Below are 23,059 nucleotides of genomic sequence, written 5' to 3'. Positions count from 1 at the left end.
CATGGATGCGAGGCCCTGCTCGCGTGTGACCCTCCCGTGATCCGGCGGGAGGGGGCAAATGGGGCCTGGAGAGAAACGGCCAGTGGACAGCAAATTCCCATCAGCTCCTCGGAACACCCCCACTTCTGGGCTCCACCCTGTTGGCCCGTTTCTGATTCCTGTTTACAGATGGGGCAACAAGGCCCCGAGGAGGGGGGAGACCTGGGCCCTGGGGCATGCGGAGGGCTGTGGGACTGTGCATGGTGGGCAGCCAGCTGCTCTGCAGGCGGCCCGCACATCTGCCGGAGCTGCGCAGCTTCTCCCATCTGGGCTGGTTTCCCAGGCCCAGGCCCTGGCGAGACTCCCACCCTGGCTGCTGGCAGGCTTTTCTCCGCACTGTGCTGCCTTTCGGGGCAGGAAGAAGGCTGACAGGCCCATGCAGCCTGGGGCTCCAGGACCAGGAGACCCACGGCCATGGGGCACTGGCCCGTCCCCTGGATCAGGCCACACCTGAATGCCGCATCAGGAAACAAAAAGGGGCGGAGCTTGATCCTAACCCTGGGTGTCACCAGTGACCACGGCGCCTTTGGAAAGACTCCGGCTCTCATCTGTGACTCATGGGGACAAAGTGTCAAGGGAACATGGTTAAAAAAGCTTGGGGTAAAAATGGGTGTGGTCCGTTTCTTCTGCTCTCTTCCAGTTGAGGAAAGCAGTTGGAGAGATCAAGGGACTGTCTGAGGTCACATGGCCAGCACGTAGCACAGGAGAGCGAAGCCCAGATCCCTCTGACCCCAAAGCCACAACCCCAGTGCAGGCGGTGTGCCCTCACCCACAGCAAACCTGGCACATCAAGGGGCCGGACGCTCCGGACCCCAAGCACAATCCTGTCCCCATTTCACAGGTGGCAGCAACGGAGCTGAGCGGGGCAGGAAACACTCCCGACGCCAGCCCTGCACACAGGCCCGGCCCCGGGACCCCGACCGCACGGCAGACAGCACAGCCTAGATGGAAGGAACAAGCTGACGTGTACCCTCCAGGGAAGACGGGCCGAGGGAGCCGCGGGCGCACATGAGCGCTGGCTCAGGAGCAAAGCCACTTGAGCTGTTAATCCTCCAAGCGCTCTCCGGGGCTGGGTGAGGGTCTCCACCAGCCTGGGCATCCCCACAGAGCCCCTCGGAGGGCCCGGACCCTGGCAGGAGGGACCGGAATTGGGAGAGGAAGCTGGAGGGGCCGGGGAGCTATGAGTTGAGGGCACACATGAAAATGGGGACTGGCTGTCACAGGTTAAATACCAGATGTCACGTATGGCCTGGGATCTCTGGCCTCGTTGGGGGAAGCGGACACCATGGCCGAGCCAGGCTCTGGTTCCTGCAGGGCCACGACCTGCTGGAGCCCAGCGCCGGCTGCTGCCCTCGGACGGTGAACACCTCTCCCTAAGATGCCGACCCAGCCCGCGCCCGTCCTGCGGCCAAGCTCCCCGCAACACTGTTGTGCTGTTTATGTTACTGAGGGCCCGGCTCTGGAGCTGTGACCGTGACCAAGATGGATGGACGCCCATTTCCCTGACGGGGAACATTAGAGGAGAGAACGTTCCTGGGAGCTGCCCCCAGAGGCCCCTGGATGTGTCTGGTCCTACCGCCGCCTGGGGAAGTCTCACGCCTCTCTGCTGGCCCTGGTGCCCTCTGCCGGCACCCAGCCCCCTGAGTTCCGGGCTGGGCAGGCTGTGCAGAGCCTGAGCCTGCCTGGACGGGGTGGCCTTCTCATTCCAGGCCAGAGGTTTTCAAAGGGCTTCGAGCCCAGAACGTCCTTCCTAAGAAGCTGCCCACAGACCCTGCACCCACAGTGGCCGGTGGCAGGGGCTAGACTGGAGAGGGTTCCAGAGCTCAGACCCGAGAGAGCCTCTCAAGGCCCTCCCTCGGGGTGGGACACACCTGCCCCCCACACCTGCTGCCTGTCAGCCTCCCCTCTCCTGCCAGGCTCTGCCCGGTGGCTGCGTCACACGGGGCAGCCCGAGCGTGGGGTGGAGCCGGCAGGCAGGCGAGGTTCCTGGAGCCGACGGCAGAGGGGGCTGGCAGGGCGGCACTGTGGCCGGTCCAACGTGGGCCAATGGGCGCTAGGCACGGTGCCTGTCACAGGGCCCGGGCTGGGGAGGGCCCTCCGGGGGCACGCCCTGGCTGGACCTGTGTTCCCCAGTCCCCTCACGCGTGCACTGGGGGCGCCGCCATCGGCTGCCGGCCCCTCCCCACCTCTGCCGGCTTGCGGTGCCCTGAGCTGCTACCACGTCCAGCACCGTGGAGTCCACGTGTGTATTTTACTGACTCCCAGTCTCTCCGCTAGAATGTCAGCCCCTTGGGCCAGGGTCACTGTCAGCTGGCTGTGTCCTAAAAGCACCTGGGCCCAGTGGACCCCCGTGAGCACCTGAGTCTGGAGGACAGCGGCCAGACGCGGAACTGGGGCTGGACGCCCGGGCCCTGCTGACGAGCCACAGGCCTGGGAGAAGGGGCATCTGGTCCTGCTGGGCTGGGCAGGGGGCGGGCGGGGGCGGTCCTCCTCCTGTCTGCTCTCACCTCCCCTGACCCCGGGACGCACAGAGGCCCAGAGCCTCACCTCGGGCTCCAGCTTCCCATCTGCAAAGAGGCGGCATGGTGGGTGGGCAAGGAGGAGGACACGCTGCCCCCTGGGCCTGGAGTCCACCGTGGATCGGCCCCACCAGCCAGCTGGGTAACGGCCGGGCAGGGCGGGTGGCCCCCAGGTTCTGGAGCCCTTGCCCTGCCCACCCCCCCTCCGCCCCCGCCAGCTGGTGCTGTGAACTTCTCCTCCTATCACTGGGACATCGCTGGGGATTATTGATTTTTTGACACAGAACAACAGCCTGTCTTTATCGGGCTGAACCCTGGCCCCAGCTAATGGTGGAGCTGGGACCGCCTGCGGATAGCCAACAGCGCAGCATGGGGCCCAGCCCCACACCAGGTTTCTGACGGCCCCTTCACCATCCCCACCCGGGTCAGAGCCTTGCCCCCCGTCCCACGGAGCCTGAGCACCGCGGCTCCCCAGGCGCCTCAAAATGGGAGGCCTTGAGGTCTCTCCAGCCTTCTCAAAAAGCATAAAAAACAAAAGGTACCCTAGGTCTCTGGGCCTTAGCCTTCCCGCCTGTGAAGTGGGTGGAGGGCCCCCGCAGCCCCTGGTCCTTTGGGTCCTGGGAGACCCTGCAGACTGAGAACAGGGATGGGTGGGGGCCCCTGGCTCTCCCCAGCCCAGCCTGGTCCTGGAGGGTGGGCTGGAAGCAGGACCGGTGAGATAAGGTAAAGAAAACACCTCCTGTGCAAGTAGCTTATCAGGCTCCTATCAGCCTGGGCCTCCCGGCCCCTGCCCTGTTTTTCCAGGAGCCAACGCCACCGCCACCGAGGGCCCTTCCTTCCGGTCAGCCTCCAGCTCACCGCCTCCCAGCTGGCCCGGCCGGCCCACCCTGCTCCCTGTGTCCCCGGGCCCCACCCTCCTGTCCCTCGGAGCGCTGTCTCTCTGCTGCAGATGGGCAGGAGGGGTGGGCATGAGGGCAAGCGAGGGTCTGGGTGGAGGCCGGGTGGTCAAGCGGGTAAAGGGAGGGTGCCCCGCCCTGCCGCTGCCAGGACCTCGGTGCTGCCCCCAGCCTCGGGCCAGTCCCGTCCTACCCCCGCCCAAGGGGCAGCAGCGGGCACTGCGGTTGGCCAACACCATCGAAAATGTCCTGACACTGCACCACCCCGCAGGACCGGCCCTTTAGGGAATAAGAAGCTCCTTCCAGAGAACATGATGGGCCCTGAACTCCTGCGGATCCTTTATGAGCACCCTGGCTGCTCCGCCCACAAAGGAGGCTGAGCCCGGGGAGGGCTATGTCTTGCCCAAGGTGCCACGGCTCAAACTGGCACACTAGGCCCCAGGGCCCCTGAGGATGACCAGCACGAGGGAACTGCTAAAGCCCCTCTCGTAAGCCGTGCGCGCTCACTGCAGCGTGTGGAACCAGCAGACACCTGCTCTCAGGGCACTGATGACTCAGTCCTCAAATCACCACATGCCCTAAGGGGTGGTTATTCCCCGCCTTCACAGACGAGGAGACCGAGGGTCAGAGGGGACCTGGCCACACAGTGCGAGGGGGTGACTGAGTTCAAGCCCAGGCTCCCGACCCCTGTCCGGTGCTCTGTCCTTCTTCCTGCCCCTTCAGGGGGAGATAAGGAGGAATAATGCTTGGGCAGGGGCCCGGGAACAGGAGGCTTGGAGGACAGACCGGGCCCAGGCTGGTCCCCACCCCAGACACAGCTCCCTCCTGCCCAGGAACACCCAGGGCTCCCCCCCTGGGCCCTCGATCGAGCAGTGTGCCGCCACCGCCACAGCCGAGCTCCACCGGGGTCTCAGCCTCGGGACCCGGTGCTGTCACCCGCCAAGGTCACTGCTCCTGCCCTGAGACCCAGCAAGGTCCTGGGCCTTCAGGGGCCGGGGCGGCAGAATTTTGGCTGAACTAGCCAGGGCCCAGGAACCAGGGAAGGTGGTGGGCGGCGGTGGGGCTGCACCAACATCAGCCCCAGATCTGGGTGTTCGTGGGAAGACGCACGCACGGGCAAAGCAGCACGGGTATCTGCGTGCAATTTGCTTCTTTTAGAATCATTTCTCCCCTTTCTTGGAGAAATTCTGCCGACCAGAGCAGAAATAAAAAAATAAATGGCTTGCTATCTTCCACACGGCCGTGATGTCTATCCCCACCACCCCACGCCTGTCCGCGCTGAGATGATTTTTCGGGGGTAAATTCCTAGAAGCTGAACTGCTGAGTCAAGGCAGGGGCATCTCAGCACCCTGAGGGGCTCGGGCAGCTCCAGCCTGAGCACCTGGACGTGTGTGAGCGCTCGCGGGGCTGGGGGTGGACGGCCTGCTGCACCCAGCAGCTCCCAGCCCCACAGAGACCACGGGTGGACCTGGGACAGCCGGGTGGATGCCAGGGCCATCTGCCCGAGGCACGGGGTCTGGGGCGTGCTGTGGGGGGATGGGGCCAAGGAGGGGTGGCCACAGAGGCTCTGCTTGCAGGGGGAGGGGGTGGCCAAGGAGGCAGGACCCCTCCCCCCCAACACACAATAAGCCCCCGATAGCATCGCTCATTTCAGGCCCCGCTCGGCCCTTTCGGGCAGGATATGACCAGCCCTCAAGCCGATGGCAGCCCCTTTGTCCCATCTCCAGGGACCGATCTTATCGTAATGGAAACATGCGGTGAGGAAATAAGAAGTTACGCACAGAGACAGAGACCTAATAACAAATAAATAAATAAATGAGGAGCCCAGCGCCGCATGGGGTGGGGGCTCAGGGGACAGCATCAGATCAGGGGCCGGGCCGGGCGGCTCCCGTCCTGGGTCTGGGAGACCCTCTCAGCTCGCCCAGCCTCGGTCTCCTCACCTGTCAGGTGGGCCCGGCAGAGCCACCCGCACCCTGAGCTTCGGGGAGATCCCGTGACAGACGGAGCCCAGAACCCCGGCGGTGGGCCCCGGACCCCGATACGCCCCAGCTGGGGCTGTGGGACCCCGCGCGTGCTTGGAGGGGGCCGCCGCATCGCACACGCTGCCACCCCCCGTCCCCCCGCTGCCCTGCCCATCCGGTTCCTCCAGACAGCCTGAATGTCCTGTCCCCGTCCCACAGAAGAGCAGCCTGAGCCCAGAGAGGGGCGCCGTGGCCCCTAGGACCCCAGAGGGAGAGGTGACAGCTAGAAGCCAGGTCTGCCCTGGCACCAGTGGCGAGGGCCCTGCCAGCCCGGAGTAGCGGGACGGTAACAGTGCTGGTGACGGTAACAGGGGCAAGGGTGACCGTACTGGCCCCAGTAACCGTGACCGCACAAGCCCCGGGGACAGCGCCAGCAGCAGTGCCCGCCCTGGTCCTGGGAAGAGAACCCACCCGCACTGGCAACGGCACCGACAAAGGCGACAGAGCAGAGTGGCCGTGAGCGCCTGCCGTGCAGGCCAGCCTGTCATCCCAGGTCCCCCCACGCGTGCGTCCGTGCGTCTGGCTTTCCACCAGGGAGGCAACGGTAGGGAGGGGAGCTGATGGGTCCCAGGCCGCACGGCCGGGCCACGGTGAGTCTGAGCTTGGGCCCAGGAGGATGACTGGGAAGGAAACTTCCAGAAGGGGCGGCCATCTCCAGAGGCTCCCAGGTGGGGCTGGGCAGACCTGCACCCCCTGATGTCTGGGAGGCCCTGGTGGGGCAAAGGCGGACGCTCAGACGCCCAGCCTGGGGGGGCGGCCCGGGCAGGAAGCCGGTGGAGGGCGGAGGAGGAAGCGGCTCGATTAGCGCCCACGGCCGCAGATAGCCACTCCCGGAAGGCGGTGAGGTCAGCGGGCAGCGCGGGGCAGGAGGCCAGGCATCGGCCCCCAGCCGCCCCCAGGACGGTGGGGACCCGGGAGAACCCCGTGGGGCGGGGCTGGGGGGCGGAACTGTGGGCTCCGGCCCTGCTCAGTTGGGCCTCAGGGCCCACATGTGAAACGCAGTGAGCACAGCACCGGCTGCCACGTTTCCGTCTCACCCTTTTCACAGGTCCCAGGTCCACCCTTGAGCCCCTATAGTCCACTCACCATGCAGCAACCAGCCCTCCCGCTGCCCCCAGGTCACCCCCCATGGTCTCACCACTGGGCCTTTGCGCTGGCACTGCAGGCAGTTTTCCCAGGTGTCTGCAGGGCTGCCCCCCGCCCCCGAGCTCTCGGTGCAAATCCCCGAGGGTGAGGGGCTCGCCACCCCCTGCACTTCTCAGTCACATTCCTTGCCTAGCCTCTGTGCCCCTGCTGACCATTCTCTGCTTGGGCCGCGGCTCCTGGAGGGCAGCGGCTGGCTGCATCCCCAGGGTCTATGGCAGGGACCAGCACGCAGTAGGTGCTCAATAAATGAAAATGCAAGTGAGCGAGCAGAACGGGCTCCACGGCAGGGGAGTCTGACAGGATGGCGGTTGAGTCTCGCTGAAGAGCGGCCCGCTGACCCCCTGCCCCTCTCATGGGTCCTGGCCCCCACCTGACCCCGAGGCCCAGGCCTTTGTCAGGGGCAGAGGCTGAAGTCAGAACTGGGCCAAAGGGTGGCTCCCCACTGGCCAGGCTGATGGTGCCGGGCGGTCAGCACCTCCAGGGTGAAGAACTGCTAACCACAGCGAGGGGACTGCCCAGGGCTGAGGGGTCAGCAGCCCGACCACGGGGGAGGCCATGGCTTCAGCATCCCCTCAGGGTAGAGGGAGCGGAGGCCCCTCTGCTCAGGGCCTTTTTTGGGTGCCGTGTGTGGCCCGGTGCCTGGGCCACTGGTGCCCACTGGGCACGCAGGACACGGCATCCGTGCAGGCCAGGCCAGCCGCGAAGGAGAGGCCGCGGGCTCTCGGTCCCCACCTCGGCCCCGGCCTGGGGGCTCTGCCCCACACGGCCCTGCTCGGAGAGGTGGGCAGCTCTGAGCTTTGGCGGTGGACGCCGGCCAGGGGTTTGGGCGCCTACCCTGGCCTGGGGACCGAGGCTCCGGGAAGGGGCTGGAGAGGGTGTCATGGAAGAGCTCAGGGCCCGGAGCACAGCAGGCAGCCGAGGTATCCGTCGCTCACCCTCGGCCCACACTGGCCGAAGCCTGTAATCCCCGAACCCCACTTCCAAGACAACCACCTACAGAATGGGATCCTCCCCTCTCTGAGCCCACCCCCTCCCTCCTCGCCCCTGCCGGGCCCACCCTGGCCTCAGGGCTCTTGCCTTGGCTGTGCCCTCGCCTGGTACACTGTCCCCAGGAGGCAGCTGGTTCCCCTCCCTTTTCTGGTCTTTGCCCAAATGTGGCTCAGGACACCCGACTCAGAACTGACCCCTCCTTTATTCCGAGCCTCACCTCCTCGGACATGGGACGTTTTCACTTCTTTATTATTTAGTCTCTGTCTCCCTGATGAGAACAACAGGTCCCTGGAGGCCTGGACTCCGCTGGCACCGAGCAGGCGCTTAAAACACAAGTGTTTATTGAGTGAATAAACGACCTCCTTCTCTTGCCCGCCCCTGGGCTGTACACCCCACACTCCTTTGTTTCTACGGCCTGTACCACCACACAACACACCTGCCACTTCTGCCAGCAGTAGGTGCTCAGTAAACACCTGGGAAGGAAGGCCGACTGCGGGCACACACGACCCCTGCTTAGGACCCCCCCAGCTCCTGGAGTCTTGGTCTGCTCACCTGTCGGGGTGGGGTGTCAGGATGGGCGGAGGGCCCACTGCGGGTTTTCAAGGAACATGGCCCTCGGGGGACATCTGGGCTGGATGCCCTTCCCTGGGATACCGAGAAGAGGTGGCTCCTGACACAGCTGCTGGGTCTGGCCTCTGGAGCTGACCCCAGGCTGAACCCTGCCATCCACCATCGCCCCCTCCTGTGCCCCTCACCACCACCCCCCGCCCGCTAATCTAAGATAAACAGGCCTATGGGGCCGCAATGCCAGGCCCAGTGATAACGCGAAATAGCTGAAATGATTTTTCCCACCCACACGTGCTGAGCTGGCGGGAGGGGACGCGCGGCCAAGCCGTATCGGCCCATCTCCCCAGCTGTCCATCAGGACAGGCCGTCCTGCCTCAGCTGCCCGCCCACCGCCCGATAACAAACCTTGAGGTTTGCATAGAAACACCAGGCGGCGAGATTAGTCAACCGAGTGCAGCCCAGATAGCCAGCCCATCGCCCTTGCTCACGCTCCCGGCGTGAGGATTCCCAGCCTCCAGCAGGCCCTCGGAACCCCGGAACCCCGGCGCGGAGGCGGCAGTGGGGGGGGGTGGGGGGTGGAGCGGGCTGCAGTCCCCAGGCAGGAAACAGCACGGATGCAGCCTCTGGCCCCTCCCACCAGCTGCCCGCCTCCCCGTGCGCCCGGAGGTACTCGCCCACTAACCCACTCTTCGCAAGGCAGCTGACCAAACGTCCCACTTAACACCCCATGCCCCATTTTACAGCCAAGAAAACGGAGGCGTCTCCCTACGGTCCACGGCATTGAGCCCAAACTCTGGGCCATTTGTGCCCTGTCTCATCTCTCCCCAACCCTGTTCCAGCCTCGAATGCTCCAGCCACGCCCATGCCGTCCAGACCTCAGGGTCTTTGCACGTGCCAGCTCCTTGCCTGAACACCCTCGGCCCACTTCAACTTATCCTTGGGTGCTGTCCTGGCCCGGCCACCTGGCTGTCCCCTCTGCTGGCGCGCAGTGACTGAGGTCGTGGCCAGCCTTCCCCTCTCTGCCTCTAGGGCCGAGGAAGAAGCTGAGGGCAAAAGAACGTGACACCCAGGGCTTCCCTGGTGGCGCGCTGGTTAAGAATCCGCCGCAAAATGCAGCGGACACGGGTTCGAGCCCTGGTCCGGGAAGATCCCACATGCCGTGGAGCAACGAAGCCCGTGCGCCACAACTACTGAGACCCCGTGCTACAACTACTGAAGCCCACGCGCCTAGAGCCCGTGCTCCACGACAAGAGAAGCCACCGCAATGAGAAGCCCACGCACGGCAACGAAGAGTAGCCCGCGCTCGCCGCAACTAGAGAAAGCCCGCGCGCAGCAACAAAGACCCAACGCAGCCAAAAGTAAATAAAATTAAAAAGAAAAAAAAAAGGTGATACCTGATGTTCAGTCAGTTGAAATTTGTTCTGTAAACAGTGGTCACCAGGAAAGAGTTCCAGGCCCTGAGACACTTACAGGTGAAGGGGACCCCGGTCCTGGGGCTCTGATCACACAGCCAGGTCACAGGACTGGCCACCCCCTTCCTTCCTGGACCCGTGGAGCCCAGGCCACTTGACTAGCCCCCAGAGCCGGTGGGGAGCCCCTGTGGGCCCCCTGGGTTCATCACCTTGCTCCCCAGCTACGCACGGCACCCCCAGTGGACAGCCCTGAACTCGGGATGACCGCGTTGCCTCCCAGACAAGCTGTCAGAGAACTGGATGGATGTGTGCTCGCTCTCACCTCCCCGGTGCGGGACACAGTGGGGTGGGGAGGGCAGAGGAGTGACACCTGCTTGGCCCACCCCAGGCAAGTCCCTGGGTGGAGGGGACCCCCCACGAGATCTGGCTGCAGAGGAGGCTCCCGGACCCCTGGGGCCCCAAACCCAGGATTGGGGCCCCAAACCCAGGCCTAGCGTCCATTCACTGCCCTCCCTCCGTTTTCTCATGACCTGGCCAGGAGCCTGAGGTCATGGTGACTGCCACTGGACAGAGGCTCCGATGGGGGTCATGAGGTAGGTGACAGGCTCAGCACCCCACAGTCGGAAGGGACCCTCAGGGCTCTCAGCCCTTGTAGGGGCTGCCTGTCTGCCCGACCCTCTGCTTTTTCTGGATGTTAAGTGTGGAGACAGAGGGGGCAGCGGGTCACTGGGGGCCGCGCACCCTGATAAGCACCGGGGACCACAGAGCTAAGGCAGTGGCAGCTACCCTCCCAGATGCGCTTTGGGGATTTCATGGGGATTTCAGATTATAGCTCTCAGCCATCTGCATATCAGAATTTTAAACAGCCAGCCCCTCGAGCGAACAAGGTCATTTCAAAGATAAAAATACCCAGCTCTCCGGGTCCCTGCCGCCCAACCCCTCTCCCTTCACACTCCAGCCAGCGGCTCAAGGGAAGATGAGGGCCGGGTAGGGCCGGGCAGGGCAGCCCCCTGCCCACGGCGGGCCATTCCCCACAGACCCTCAGCCCGGGGTGGGTCCCCTGCTCTGCTCTCATCCACTTTCCCTGAGGCAACCCGAGGGGACCCCCGTTTCCCTCGGGACCAACCCCCCGCCCACCTGGCACCCTGCTCAGTCCCCCGGGAGCCTGGCGTGGGCTGTGCCTCTGCCCGGCATTCCCCACTCCCAACTCCACGCGGACCTCGTGCCCTCAGGCCCCTCAGGGTCACCTTTCTGTCTAGGACCCCTGCCTTCCCACCCAGTCCACGGCTGGCTCGCCGGTGGCGTTTGGGCTCCACGAGGACGCAGGACGCCCCGGCCTCTCCCGAGGCAGCAGGCGTTCACCCTGCACCGTGCAGCGTGGCCTCTGCTCCAGCCTCACCCACCCACATGGCGGCTGCTGCCCGAACTGCTCAGAGGAGGGAGGCGTCATCTCCGAGACCAAGCAGTCTCTGACCCAGCCTGGGTCCCGGGTTCCTGACGGTCAGTGGGGACCCCTGGGCCAAGGTGCCCATCACCAGTAGGGGCATGAGAGGTGGACCCCCCCCTTCCCCGCTCCATGGCCACGTGCTCGGCTGGCCGAGGGGTTGCAGTACCTTCCTGCTGGACAGCGGAATTCTGGTCTCAGAGAGCAGCTTCTCCCTGGAACCTGCCTACACGTCCCCTCCCCTACCCACAGGCACCCGGGCCACCAGGGCAAGATGACGGCACTGAGTGGGGAGCTGCTCTGCCCTGCGTCCCATTTGTACAGACGAGGAAACTGAGGCCCAGAGAGGTCGAGTAACCAGCCCACCGTCGCTCAGCAAAGCTGGACCCCAGCCCAGGCAGGCAGGCAGGCAGGCAGGCCCCGGCCTCTCAGCACTGCTGGGGCGGGGGTGGTTCCCACTCGAAGCAGTCACACTTGAGAACCAGCCGCCGGCAGCTAGTGACCCGATGATGGTCACAACGTCCAAAAGTGACCCCGACACTGACCACATCCCAGCCTGGGTCGGGAGCTCTGGGGTCGCCGGGTCACGGGTGGGAGGAGGGAGCTAGCGTGGGGACAGTAACAAGGCCCGGAGAGAACAGGCCCCTTGCACACCCGCACTCTCGTGTTTACAAAGCCCTCAAGGGTCCAGGACCTCGCTGTGTCTGCAGCGCGTGTGTGTCGAGAGCCCCCTGGGAGGACAGGAGCCGGGAGGCCTCCCTCCTGCCTGGTGTCGTGTGGTATCTCCTGGGGGTCTTTGTGGCCACCTGCTCGGGGCCTTGACTGCTGTAGGCAGGGCAGCTGCGCTGCACCCACCATGCAGCTGGAGAGAGGCACTGAGACCCAGCCTCTCTGCCGGGCTGATGTCACCTGCCCCTGGGACCCTGCAGTGTCAGCACCCTCCCTGGGCGATGGGGGCGACCACCTGCAGGGGCAGCACCAGGTGTGTGCGAGCCCTGGCCTCCAGGGCCTACCCTCACGCAGCTCACATGGGAAACCGAGGCTTGGGGCCCAGTCACTCCTCGAAGCCAGACGGTACAGGCTGCGCTGTGGTCCAGACCAGCCCACCATCCCAGAGGGGAAGGTGGGGGTGCCCCCAGGCACAGCTCGGGTCCCCAGGGCTGCACTTTTCCCCATGGGGGACGGGGCAGGAGGGGCAAGTGGAGATCAAAAGACAAACTCAGACGGTGGGGTGGGAGGAGACACGAAGGGGCGGGGCCCAGAGGGACAGCGAAGGAAAAGGGGCCGGGGAACCTCGCAGGGCACAAGGACCTGCAGCGAAGGCCCCTGGACACCCCTGTCCCCCGGCCGGTTCCTGGGCTGGGCACTGCCCTTGGGGACGGCGACCCAGGCAAGCCTGCCACCCTATCGCCAGCACGGCGGCCCCTGTGAGATAAGAGCCCACGGGGCCTCTCTGGCTTCCCGGCCGGGTGATAAGTGTGGCCTGTTTGGGGTCTGATAGGGGGCGGCCACCACGGCGGTTGGCCGGAGGCTGCTTATCGGCCCATCGCTGCCCACTGCACAGAAATTCCTATCTGTGGGGGCCGATAGGGAGCCCCCCAGCCCCCGAGGACGCAAATAGCGCAGGAAGCTCCCGGGTGCACCCACCCAAGCCACGGCCCCCGCGGCCACTCCGGGGCCAGGTTCCAATCTCCAGGGGCCTCTGCCTTCCCATCTGTAAAACGGGGATGGTGGTACTAAGTCCGCAGGGTGGGCGGGGACCGACCGGAGGACAGCTGAGGCTGGCGTCTACACACTTGCTGCCTGAGCTCCAGAACCAGGTGGTGGGTCTGCATCCTGGCTGTGTCACCTCGCGGGTGGTGACGTGGACAGACCCTTTAGTTGCTCTGTGCCTGGATCTCTCCGTAAAGGGGAGGGTCGCCTCACCCCTGCCTCGAGGGGCTGGTGTGAGGACCGCCTCGCACATTCCTCCCCACGGTCACCCTGTCCAGCAGCTGCTCTCTCAGCCCCCCGCCTGCCCAGTGGCCGATCAGGGCCCACAGGCACCCAGGCGGTCCCTAGAGTGTGCGAGCCATGGTCCGAGGCAGTGCTGAGCCAGCGTCTCTGGGTGCTTCGTTGTTACCCTGTCCTAGAGCTGGGGAAACGGAGGCGGCAGAGTGGTCTGACCGCGGGCACCAGCCCCACAGCACTGTCCCCTGTGTGCGGAATGGCCCAGCCCCGGCAGGCGGGTATCTGGCTCAGCTGTGCCCGACCGGGCTGTGAGGGCCTCATACACACATGACCTGTCCCTGGCCAGGTGCTCCTTGTGAGAAGAGGACGTCCCTGCCAGGGCCCTTGGGGCCCCTCCCCTGCCTGTCACTGAGTCACTGAAGTGGGGTGGGGGGCGGCCAAGTCCATCCGGGGGGCAGCGGTGTCCCTGTGCTAAGCCCCATTCCCGTCCTGGGGCAGCAGAGGGGACCCCCAGCCTGTCTGACCCAGGATGCTTCACTCCCAGGCAGCACCATGGCCCATGCAGGTGGGAGATGCTGGCAGTAGACTGTTTCCCTGTGGTCTGGGGTCACCATCTAGGCTGGGACCACCAGGCCCATCCCTCCCTCTCTGGGCCTCAGACACCTACCTACTGTAGGAAGAGGTGTGTTAAATCAGCAGGGGGACCAGAAGGCACACGTGCCACCTCATCTCCTTGGTGCCACGCAGACGTCACTAATCGATCCCAGCACTCTTTTCTTGACACCTTGGGATCCTGATGAAGGGTCCACATGGCCACTCAAATTGAACCTGGCAGGAGACCATCTCTGACACCCCTGGGAGACCATGGGGGTCCTCTCTGCCCTGGTGTGGTCTCCCTGACCCCCTGCAAGATGAGGCCCTTGCCATGTGCCTCCTTTCCACTGGCCACTGACTGCATTTGTGTCATCACAGCTCTCTGAGGACCCTGTTTGCTCAGAGCTGTACCTCGGGTACACAGCAGGTGCTCGATATGTGCTTGCTACGTGCATGTGCGCCTGGCCTGAGTGTGCAACCTCCATTCTCTACCTCTGTTCCCGAGGACCACGCCCTCCCTCCTTCACCCAGCAGCTCCCAGGACCCCTCCGAGCTGCCCCGGTTCCCCTGAGCCGCGTCACTTGTACTTAGGAAGCATGGCAGCAGCCGACACGACCAGCCTGCCCTATACTCATACGTCGGTGGAAGTGGGGAGCCGCGGGCACAACACATCTGGTGGGCCCTCCGAGGTCAGAATTCCAGCTACAAGCGGGGGTGGGGCAGTGCTGGGAGCACGAAACCGCCTTTAAAGACACTCCTGATCCAGGACCCGGTGGCTTGGAACGGCCTCCGGCCCCCTGCCACGCGCTGCAGCCACCCCAGGGGTGGGTCCTCTCCACCCACACAGGCTTGTGCCCCTAGCTGGGCTGGGAAGGCGCAGGTACTCGGGCCGCTCCAGACTCGCATTCCCACCTCCAGGGAAGCCTCAGAGGCTTATCTGCTGCTAGGGGCCTGGGGTTTAGCCCTGAGCACCGGCACAGCTTGGCGCCCACCTCCAGGGGAGCCGCTGGCCCACGGGCTGGCTGGACTTTGCAACAGGACAGACCTGGGCCTGGTGCTTCACCACCAATCTCCTTGGCCAGTGGGCCGGGCCTGTCGCACCCGTGCTGTCAGGGTGGCCAGCTCCCAGGACCCCCAGAAGGCTGGGCCCCAGGGCTGCCCCAGAGAGACAAGGCCGCCAGACCCCGGACACAGGCGCGCTTACCTGGCCCGCTCCAGGGGCTGCTGGCCTCTTCCTCCTCCAGCCTCGTCTCCGGCTCCGGACCCTCCGTCTCCTCAGAGCCTCCTGGGGACGTGGGGGCGGGTGGTAGCGGTGGGGGTGGAGGAGTAGCATCTGCAGGAAGGAAAACATCAGAAGGTTCTAGTGAGCCTCGGGGGCACCGAGTTGCCCGCCCACCCCAGCCTGTGGCCGGGAGGGATACCGAGGCCCAGGTGGGTGAGCATGTGGCACAGTTCCGGCCACCACCCTCCCCCCACCAGCTTGCTCTCAGGGGGCACCGTCAGACATCTCAGTTTCTCCCCCTTCATTTTTGGCCTTGAAAAGCCCTCAGCCCCTTATTAACTGCGGCGCGGTAGCTGCCCGCCCGGCACGCCCAGGCCAGCAGGCACACGTGTGGCCCGGATCCCTGGTCTCCTCGGCCGGCAGCTGGGGGCTCCTCCGCCAGGCCCCGCACCCAATTCCAGCCCAAAGGGCATATTTGCCTTCCCTGCTGGGCCCGATAACCACCACGGCCCCCAATCGATGAGCGCCCATAAAAGCCCCCCCTTGGTGACGTCACGCGCCAGGCAGATTATTAATACCCACGATAAGGGCCGTGATTAACATCGAATAAATCAATCACACGGTATAAAAGTCCTATTATTTTTGGCTATAAATCAACGCGGCTGGCATCCGAGCTCCAGCCACTGCGCGGGAGCCGCACCGGGCCCGCCCGACAGGCAGACATTGCTCCTGCCGTCTTATCGCGCCCATCAGCGCGTTATCACTGAGGCCTGTGCCAGGTGCAACCCCGGCTGTTTTTTTCCAGCTCCTCCCCAGTCCCGCCCCCGCCCCCACCCTGTGCAGCCCAGCTCCCAGATCAGATAAGGGGCCCGGCTCCCCGGGGCAAAGTCCACCGGTAACCGGCCGCTAGCCCTTCGGGGAGCGTGGCCCCCATTAGCACGCAGCACCCGATGGTGACGGTGGTGGTGATGGGGGGCCCCTCGCCACTCCCTGGGCCCTCGGAGGGGCTGGCGCCCCGTTACAGATGCGGAAACCAAGGCTCAGAAAGGGCAGGAGCCCGGGCGGGGACAGGCCGGGGTGAACGCTGGCCGCAGCACTAAACACTGATGGTGACGGTGAAGGTAGAGACAGTAATAGCTGTGAACACGAGCGCCAGAGCCCAGGCCCTGAGCCTCCACCCCGCCTGCTGCCCCGGGGCAGCTGCGGGTGACGGGAGCCCCTGCCTTGGTTTCAAGTCCTGCTAGCCTAGCCTCCTCCTCACTGCACAGCCCCAGTGACCCCAAGGGGCTGCCGCTGGGCAAAGGGACACAGGCCAGCAGGTCTCAGAGGATGAGGCTTATTGGGGGCATGTGGTCAGCCGGGGGAAACTCTGACACTGGCACATCCTGGGGATGGGGGTCCACAGTGAGGAGCCCCCCACCATCTGTGTAGGATCTCCACCCCCCAGTCCCAGCCCTGCAGGGCTCTCCTCCTGTCCCCTCTGTGCCACCCCAGGGCCTTTGCACGTGCAGGTGTGTGTAGCACGGGGAACTCTACCCGTCCTGCAGGTTTCTGTTCACTGCCACACCCACCCCATCTTGCCTTCATTCCTGGGCACACCACCCACTAAAACGGCCCCATTTATGGCTATGTCTCCCCCATGGGACTACTGTCTGGGGGTAACTCAGCCTCTGCGCACAGGGCTTCGTGGTATGGAATGGGGACGTGAGTGAGATTGCTGTCCACGGCCGGCAGGGTGGAGGGGGGCGAGGGGATCGGGGCTCAGAGCAGGGGCCAGGGCAGAGCCCACCCCGCCGATCCTCCCTCCGCTAACTCCCCAGCCTCAGCTCCCCCTTCTGGAAAACAGGGGTGAGGGCACTAACCTCCCCCAGGGCCTCCACCGCAGTGAGGCCCATCCTCTTGGGGGGGTCTTTGGGGGTCTCTGAGGGCACAGCTGGCCTGAGAGGATGGCCCAGCTTTGAGGCCCCTCCGGGGACCCGGACAGAGGAGGCCTCCTAGTGTCAGGTTAATTCAGCCCCGGCTGTGTGTGTGGGAGTCTCTCCTTCCGAGTCCTGTTCTCAGCTTCAGAAAAGTGCCCCCAAACCCTGGGGAAACTGCCAGGAGTGCCCCAGGAGAGGTTCCAGGCATCCAGGGTGGGGTAGGGTGGGGAGCAGACAGAGGGGACGGGAGAACCAACCTGAACCCGGACTTAGGGTTGCATCCCGCTCAGGTGCTTACAGGCTGTGCGACCCTGGGCAAGTCACTTAACCTCTCTGGGCCTCATCCCCCATCTGTAAAATGGGGTGATTTGCCTTAACAGGAGAACCTGCTCGGTACCGAGCCCCACGTGTGCTGAGGCAGGCAACCCCATTTCATCGAGGGTACACGGAGGCCGGGAAGGGGTGTGGCTTTCCCCAGGTCACTCAGTGCCCATATGACCCCCTGCCTCACCCTGGACTAGACCTTCCCCACCGGGGCCTTGCTCTGCCCATCTCTGCCACTAGGGCTGGGCTTTCCAGACCCTCTGCAGGTGTGTGCATCTCCTCTACCCGGACCAGCCCCTCCAAACCCCAGTGGGCATGGGCAGCCCACAGACACCGCTCGGTGCGACGCCCATTTCGCAGGTGTGAAAACTTGAGTCCTCGGTGGGAACTGGCTCCTGTGAAGTCGCAGCGAGGATGCGGACGTGGGGAAGGGTGCCAGGATGCCAGGGCCCAGCCTGCCACGTCCACCGCCCGACTCACCTGGACTGGAAGGGCTCGGGGGCTCGGGCTCCAGGGCTGTGGCCTCTCGCTCCGGGAGGCTGGTGTCCGCGGTCTGGGCCTCTTCTCTGGCCTCCATGTCTCTGAGGGAACCTGCAGACACAGCCCCAGGGGAGTCGTGAGGCGCTGCCCCCCACAACCGGCGTCCTGACCCCCCCAGCACAGGCACAGCCCCGGGGCTGGGCGCAGTGGGGTCCGAGCAGGGTCTCGGCCCCCCAGGCGGTCAGAGGCCTCGAGGGAGCGGCCGTCAGCACGGGGGCTCTCCCCCAGGTCCCCCATGAGTAGATGTGCGAACCCCACCCGTGTACCCACCCCAAGCCCTGCACCAACACCTGGGGGCCACCCGGCCTCCTGCTCACCTCACCTGCCCTGCAGCCTCTGCCGACCCCACAGGCCGCTCTTGCCGGGACGCTGGCCCCGGGCAGCTCGACCCCTCCCCTCTCCTCCGCTCCACGCGTGAGCGCAGCGCAGCGCTGGCGTCTTCTGGGCGGGGCCTCTGGGGGCTGCCGAAATGCAGGCGCACCCTCTGCGGGGTCCCAGGGTCCTGGCGCACATCCACAACCCCCGCAGGTAAACATCTCCCGGGGCTCTGCACACCTGCCCCCTGTGCCTGGGACCCCTCCTCCAGGAAGCTGCCACACTCAGGTTCTGAGGTCTGGGAACGTGCAGAGGGCGGGCCCCGGTGCCTGGCACACAGGAAGAGCTCATCAGCCTGATTAAAGGGCTAAATGGCTGATGGGACACAGGTGGGTGCGCGGCGTCTGCAGTCCAGCCTCCGCGGCCCACTAATCCTCCCTCAAGCCTCACGCCGGGGGTGCCCCATGGAGCCCTCCGCACAGGGGGGGAGGCAGACTGAGTCCCCAGACCACCTAGGAGGGTGGCGAAGCCAGACCCACAGCGTGTCCCCGAGTGCAGGCCGGGGTGGCAACCTGTGCCCCCGAGGTCAGAGGGGCAGTGCCAGTGCTGTGGGTGGAGAGAACGGCGGAAAACAGCTGTCCCGCTTCACACTGCTCTGTGAATCCCCCACAGGCCCCTCCACCCCGTCTCAGCTGGGCCCTGGGGCCCGAGACAGGCGCCCGGGCAGCGCTGCCCCCTGCCCCACCACCTTCCCCAGCTCCTCCTGTGCAGACACCTGCCCGGCTGCACCCTCTGGATTCTAGCTCTGGCCCCACAGACCCACAGGCCCCGGGCTCCCCGGGACCCCTCAGAGCTGTACTGATAGCAGGAGCGCAGGCGCTCACCTTCCGTCACTTCCCGTGGCCGAGGCCGGGCTCAGACCACACAGAACCAGCCCTGGGCTAAGCCTCACGGTCTCTCATCAACGTGCCCACACGGTGGGCTCCGCGGTGGGCTGGGCACACCCCAGACTCGTGCCTCTGGGACAGGGGGGAGGCCTGACCCCCCCTGACCTCCCCTGGCAGACGCCGGGGCAGAAAAGCAGAGGCTCCCCGGCCCGTGGGACTGGCCCCCAGCCCGCACTGCCGGTTGCCCTGGCGGACAGCTCGCAGGCCTGCTTGCCTAACTCTTTCTAGAAGCCCAGGTGCTTCTGCGGCTCATTCAGAGCTGGAGATGGTGCCCCAGAGCTGTGGTCCCTCCTGCCGACGCCGGGACTTCAGGGCCTCAGTGGCCGGCTCTGGAGAACCGGTGTGAAGCCTCTGCTTTCAGGGACTGCAGCGACCAGAGCCCTGCACCCAGGCGATGCCGGGCACACGCCTCTCCCTCCCAGGTGGGCCTCAGCCACCCAGGGAGGCCCTGAGCTCCTGGCGGCTCCATTTATGGGAGAACAAAGGCACCCGCTCCGCACAAAGCGTGAAAGAGGCTGCCGGCTTCAGCAATTTATCCTAATGCTGCTAATTCATTCCAGCACAATTAACACTCTGATAACACAGGAGACAGTCATCAACCAGCAAACGGCTCCAGGCCCACAGCGGGATGTGACGCTGCGAATCCTGCCCCAGCCCTGCCCCACATCTGCCTCGGAGCCACTGCTGGAGCCCCCCCCGACACCCCCGGGGCCACCTGTGCACCTGGGTCCCCACTCCACCTGGGAGGAAGCTTTCTCCACTGGCTGGGGTGAGACGCAGCTGCTTCCCGGGGTGCCCTGGGCTAGGAAGGACCCTGCTCGACCCCTGTGGGGCCCTTTATGGTCAGACACCCCAACTACTGAGCCAGGCCAACCCACGGCCAGGCAGGCGGTGTCCTTGTTGTGTGACTACAGGCAAGTCACTCCACCTTCCTGTGGTCGGAAAGCACAACGGCTCCGGCCCCGCAGGACGAAACTCGGTTTCACCTGTGTGGAGCCGCGGTCAGCGCCCGGCACGCAGTAAGCGCGCAGGAAACACCACCGTCAGCAGCTTCAGTTGCTGCCACCCAGCCCCCGCAGGGCGTTGCTATTATGAAGCACTGCCTGTATGTGAGCCCCGTGCTCAGCCTTCTACAAACGTCTTCCCTTAAGCCCCCTGCCCACCTCGTAGCCCAGGGGTGGAGGGCCAGCAAGAGGCAGGCCCTGACGCCAGGCACGATGGGCGAGTGCCTGGGAGCCTTCCGACACCCCAGAGGTGCGGCCGAGTCATGCCCACTTCGCAGATTAGTCAACGGAGGCCCGGCCACGTGGACTGACCTGCCTGTGGCCCTCGGCAGGAGCCCGACTCCCCAAACACATCACCCACGTGGACACTGCTGAGGCCACAGCCCTCCTCTGCTCCAGGTGCGGCCCCGTGCCTCCCCCCACTGCCGATGACCTGGGGTGAGGGTGACACTGGCCCCATTGCCCGGCGCGAGGGAGAGGCCTGGGCCCAAGGCCGAGCACCTGTCTGGGGGCGTCCACGGGTGATGACGGTGGTCACCAGCACTGGGTACGGCCCCCGCTGCCCAAAGCCCCTCAGTTATCACGGCGAGCAGACGCCCCGCAAGCCGATCCGTCTCCTGCTCATTAAGCCGGACGCCGAAATGGAAATGAAAACATAATAGCTATTTGATTGGGGGTGAGATATTTTGCATATTGGCTTGGCGCTGATAGCGGAATTTCATCAACTCCCTTTTTTCATGCTTTAAAACTGAATTACGGAGACAGGCTCTGTGCAGCGGGATGACCCAACTCCCTTCCGAGGCCCAGGCTGCCGATGACTGATGGCCCTCCCGGCTGTGATGTGGAGGCAGCTGGGGGTCCTTCGGATGACTGCCCCAACGAAAGCGGGAGCTGGCAGCTGAGGAGGGCAGAATCGCCCGAGGTGGCCCTGGGGTGCACCTGCCAGGTGGCGTGCAGCGCGGGGTGGCTCAGAGCACGGGACAGGGAATCTGGAGGCCCCGGCCGAACCCCGCTGGCCCCTGCAGGCTGTGCCCGCCCCCCAGCCACTGGAAACATTACGAGGAACAACCAGAGCAAAGCCCCACGATCCTCCACCTGGACTCCGCACTTGACCTCGGGCGTGGGTCTTTCCTGCGGCCCCGCTATGTGGCTGCCATTACACAGCCATTTATGCCTCTGTGGGGAGATCCTTTGTGTTCCCAATGCACAGAGGAGGAAGGAAAGGTGGGGGCACCTGCCAGGCCCCCTTCTGTGTCAGGGCCGGAGCATGAACGCAGGCCCGATGGCCTGGGGGTGGGGTGGACGCTGGTGGGCACGCGGCCCTGCTCGTCCCCCGACATCCCCACCTGCACAGCCTGGGGTGCGGTGGACCTGAGCGCCCACGGCCTCCTTCTCAACTGCCGTTCACTCCTGCGCTCTTCATTCACTCATGAAACCTCCCCCGAGTCCATCTCCCTGCACAAGGTCCTGGGGACCCTGCAGCAGCCAACACGTACCCCCCAGGAAAGAAACGTGAAAAATGCAAGTGTGGTCATTGCCACCAAGGAGAGGTGGAGTGACAGTCAGGGAAGGCTTCCTGGAGGAGGCGACGAGTGAGCGGAGATCTGGGATGGGACAGGAGGCTGCCTGCGGGCGGGGCTGGGGAAGAGCACTCCAGGCAGAAGGAAGAGCGGGACGCCAAGGCCTGTGGCCTTGTGCAGGCCACGCCTCCCCGAGCCCAGCTTCCTCACGGAAAGCTGTGGGTTATAGCAGCCTCCTGTCATGGGCTGGGGTCAGGGTTCAGCAATGTGGTGCCAGTGGGTGCCGAGCACAGACCTGGGGTTATTATTACAACTGTTGTTATTGTTTCAACTCTCCGGGGAGGTGCCACACCTGCCCCTCTGGGGGTGCGATGGGGGGCGGGGCATGGACAGGGGCGTGGGGACCAAGGGGCACGGCTGGAGGGAGGGGAATGAGGGTCTGGGGCCTGAGGAGGGCAGTGTGGGTGGAAGAGAAAGACCTCCCCCTAGGCCGGCGGATGGTCCGGCCTCCTGTCCCACTGGCCCTGGTCAGCCGGTGGGCGGGAGGGGGCATGGCGCTGCCAGGGAGAGACCCTGGCCTCTGGGCAGCACACAGCAGCCAGATAAGGGCCCGATAACAGAGAGAAAATAGCAACAGATTCAGACTTTCCCACCGCCGGGCAGTGGGGCAGCTCGGGCCACGGCAGGGACAGGAGGCGGTGGGGACAGCCCTGTTCTCCCTGAGGGCGGCTGCGCTGTGTCCCGGGGGCTTGGGCCCCTCCAGCCAGGACGGGCTCTGGTCCAGCTGGGGCTGGGGGACGAGGAAACAGAGGCCCCGAGCACAGAGGCGGCCCCAGCCCCTCGGGACCATGTGACTTGCTCTCTACCCCCAGTTCTAACAAGGAGCTGGGCTGATTTCCAGGCTGAGCTGGATGGAGAGAAGCGGGCGAGAAGGGGAGCCCCCAACAGGGACGGGGCAGCAGGCGGAGCCCAGCGTACGGGGCTCTGGTGAAGGGCAGGGGTGTCCCATGCCTCAGAGCCCAGGGCTGCCAGGAAAGGGGCAAAGGGGGGAGGCGGGCAGACAGGGGCAGGTCCTCGGCCCCAGGGAAGGTCACCAGGGCCTAGAAAGGGTCCCATTTAACCAGAACTTCTTAAAACTTTTGCCAGCACTTAGAAGGAAGGTGGGTCCCGGCCCATGGTCCCTGAGAAGCTCGCACAGCATGGGTGCAGGCATCGTGGGGGGAGGCTGACGATCTGGGAGGCCCCCTGGGCGCCTGTGGGTCCTCTTGTGCCCACCCTCCCGCTAGGGTACCAAGGCCCAGCACGGATGCTGGACACCCTCGGAGGGTCCACCTCATGTCCACCCCCCAAACGTGGCTAGAAGCTGCCCACTGCTCTCCGGGCCGCTCTGGCAGGAGGTCCAGGCCCATTAGCACAGGGCTGTCCTGGCTCCCAGCTCCTCCCCGCTCCCTCCACCCTCACTCCCTGGATGACAGCCAAACTGCTTCCGCTGTCCACGCCCCTCCAGGCCTGGGCCCTTAGCCCACGCCGTCCCTCTGCCAGGACAGCTCCCCCTGCCTGGTTGAGGCCTCCTCCTACCTCCATGAAATCTCTCCCCACACTTGGGTCATCCCTGGAGCCTTACATTTGTTTGCATTGTCCCCTGGGGTGCTGCTCTGATGCTTTGTTGCCCTCCCCCAGCGCCCAGCAG

General features: G+C 65.2%; 1 protein-coding gene across 3 annotated transcripts in view; it reads right to left on the bottom strand.

The window, feature by feature from the left end:
* ZFPM1 (zinc finger protein, FOG family member 1) overlaps window positions 1-23,059 on the bottom strand; it is a 67,431-nt gene that overhangs the window by 23,779 nt on the left and 20,593 nt on the right. For 2 of the 3 annotated variants that reach the window (XM_089903401.1, XM_089903402.1), the window contains exons 2-3: window positions 17,524-17,634; window positions 14,783-14,911 (exon numbers count right to left, since the gene is read on the bottom strand). In XM_089903401.1, coding sequence (XP_089759527.1) covers window positions 14,783-14,911; window positions 17,524-17,634 — 240 coding nt within the window. Of the gene's footprint in view, window positions 1-14,782; window positions 14,912-17,523; window positions 17,635-17,905; window positions 18,567-23,059 lie in introns of those variants that run through there. The other variant, XM_022582941.3, reaches the window with a different exon arrangement.

This window comes from Delphinapterus leucas, chromosome 20 (genome assembly GCF_059928025.1).
Source record: "Delphinapterus leucas isolate spDelLeu-1000000601 "Yukka" chromosome 20, BTC_Dleu_Yukka2, whole genome shotgun sequence".
Lineage (NCBI taxonomy): Eukaryota > Metazoa > Chordata > Mammalia > Artiodactyla > Monodontidae > Delphinapterus > Delphinapterus leucas.
The sequence above is the reverse complement of the archived record's forward strand: the minus strand, read 5'-3'. Positions and strand labels throughout refer to the sequence as shown.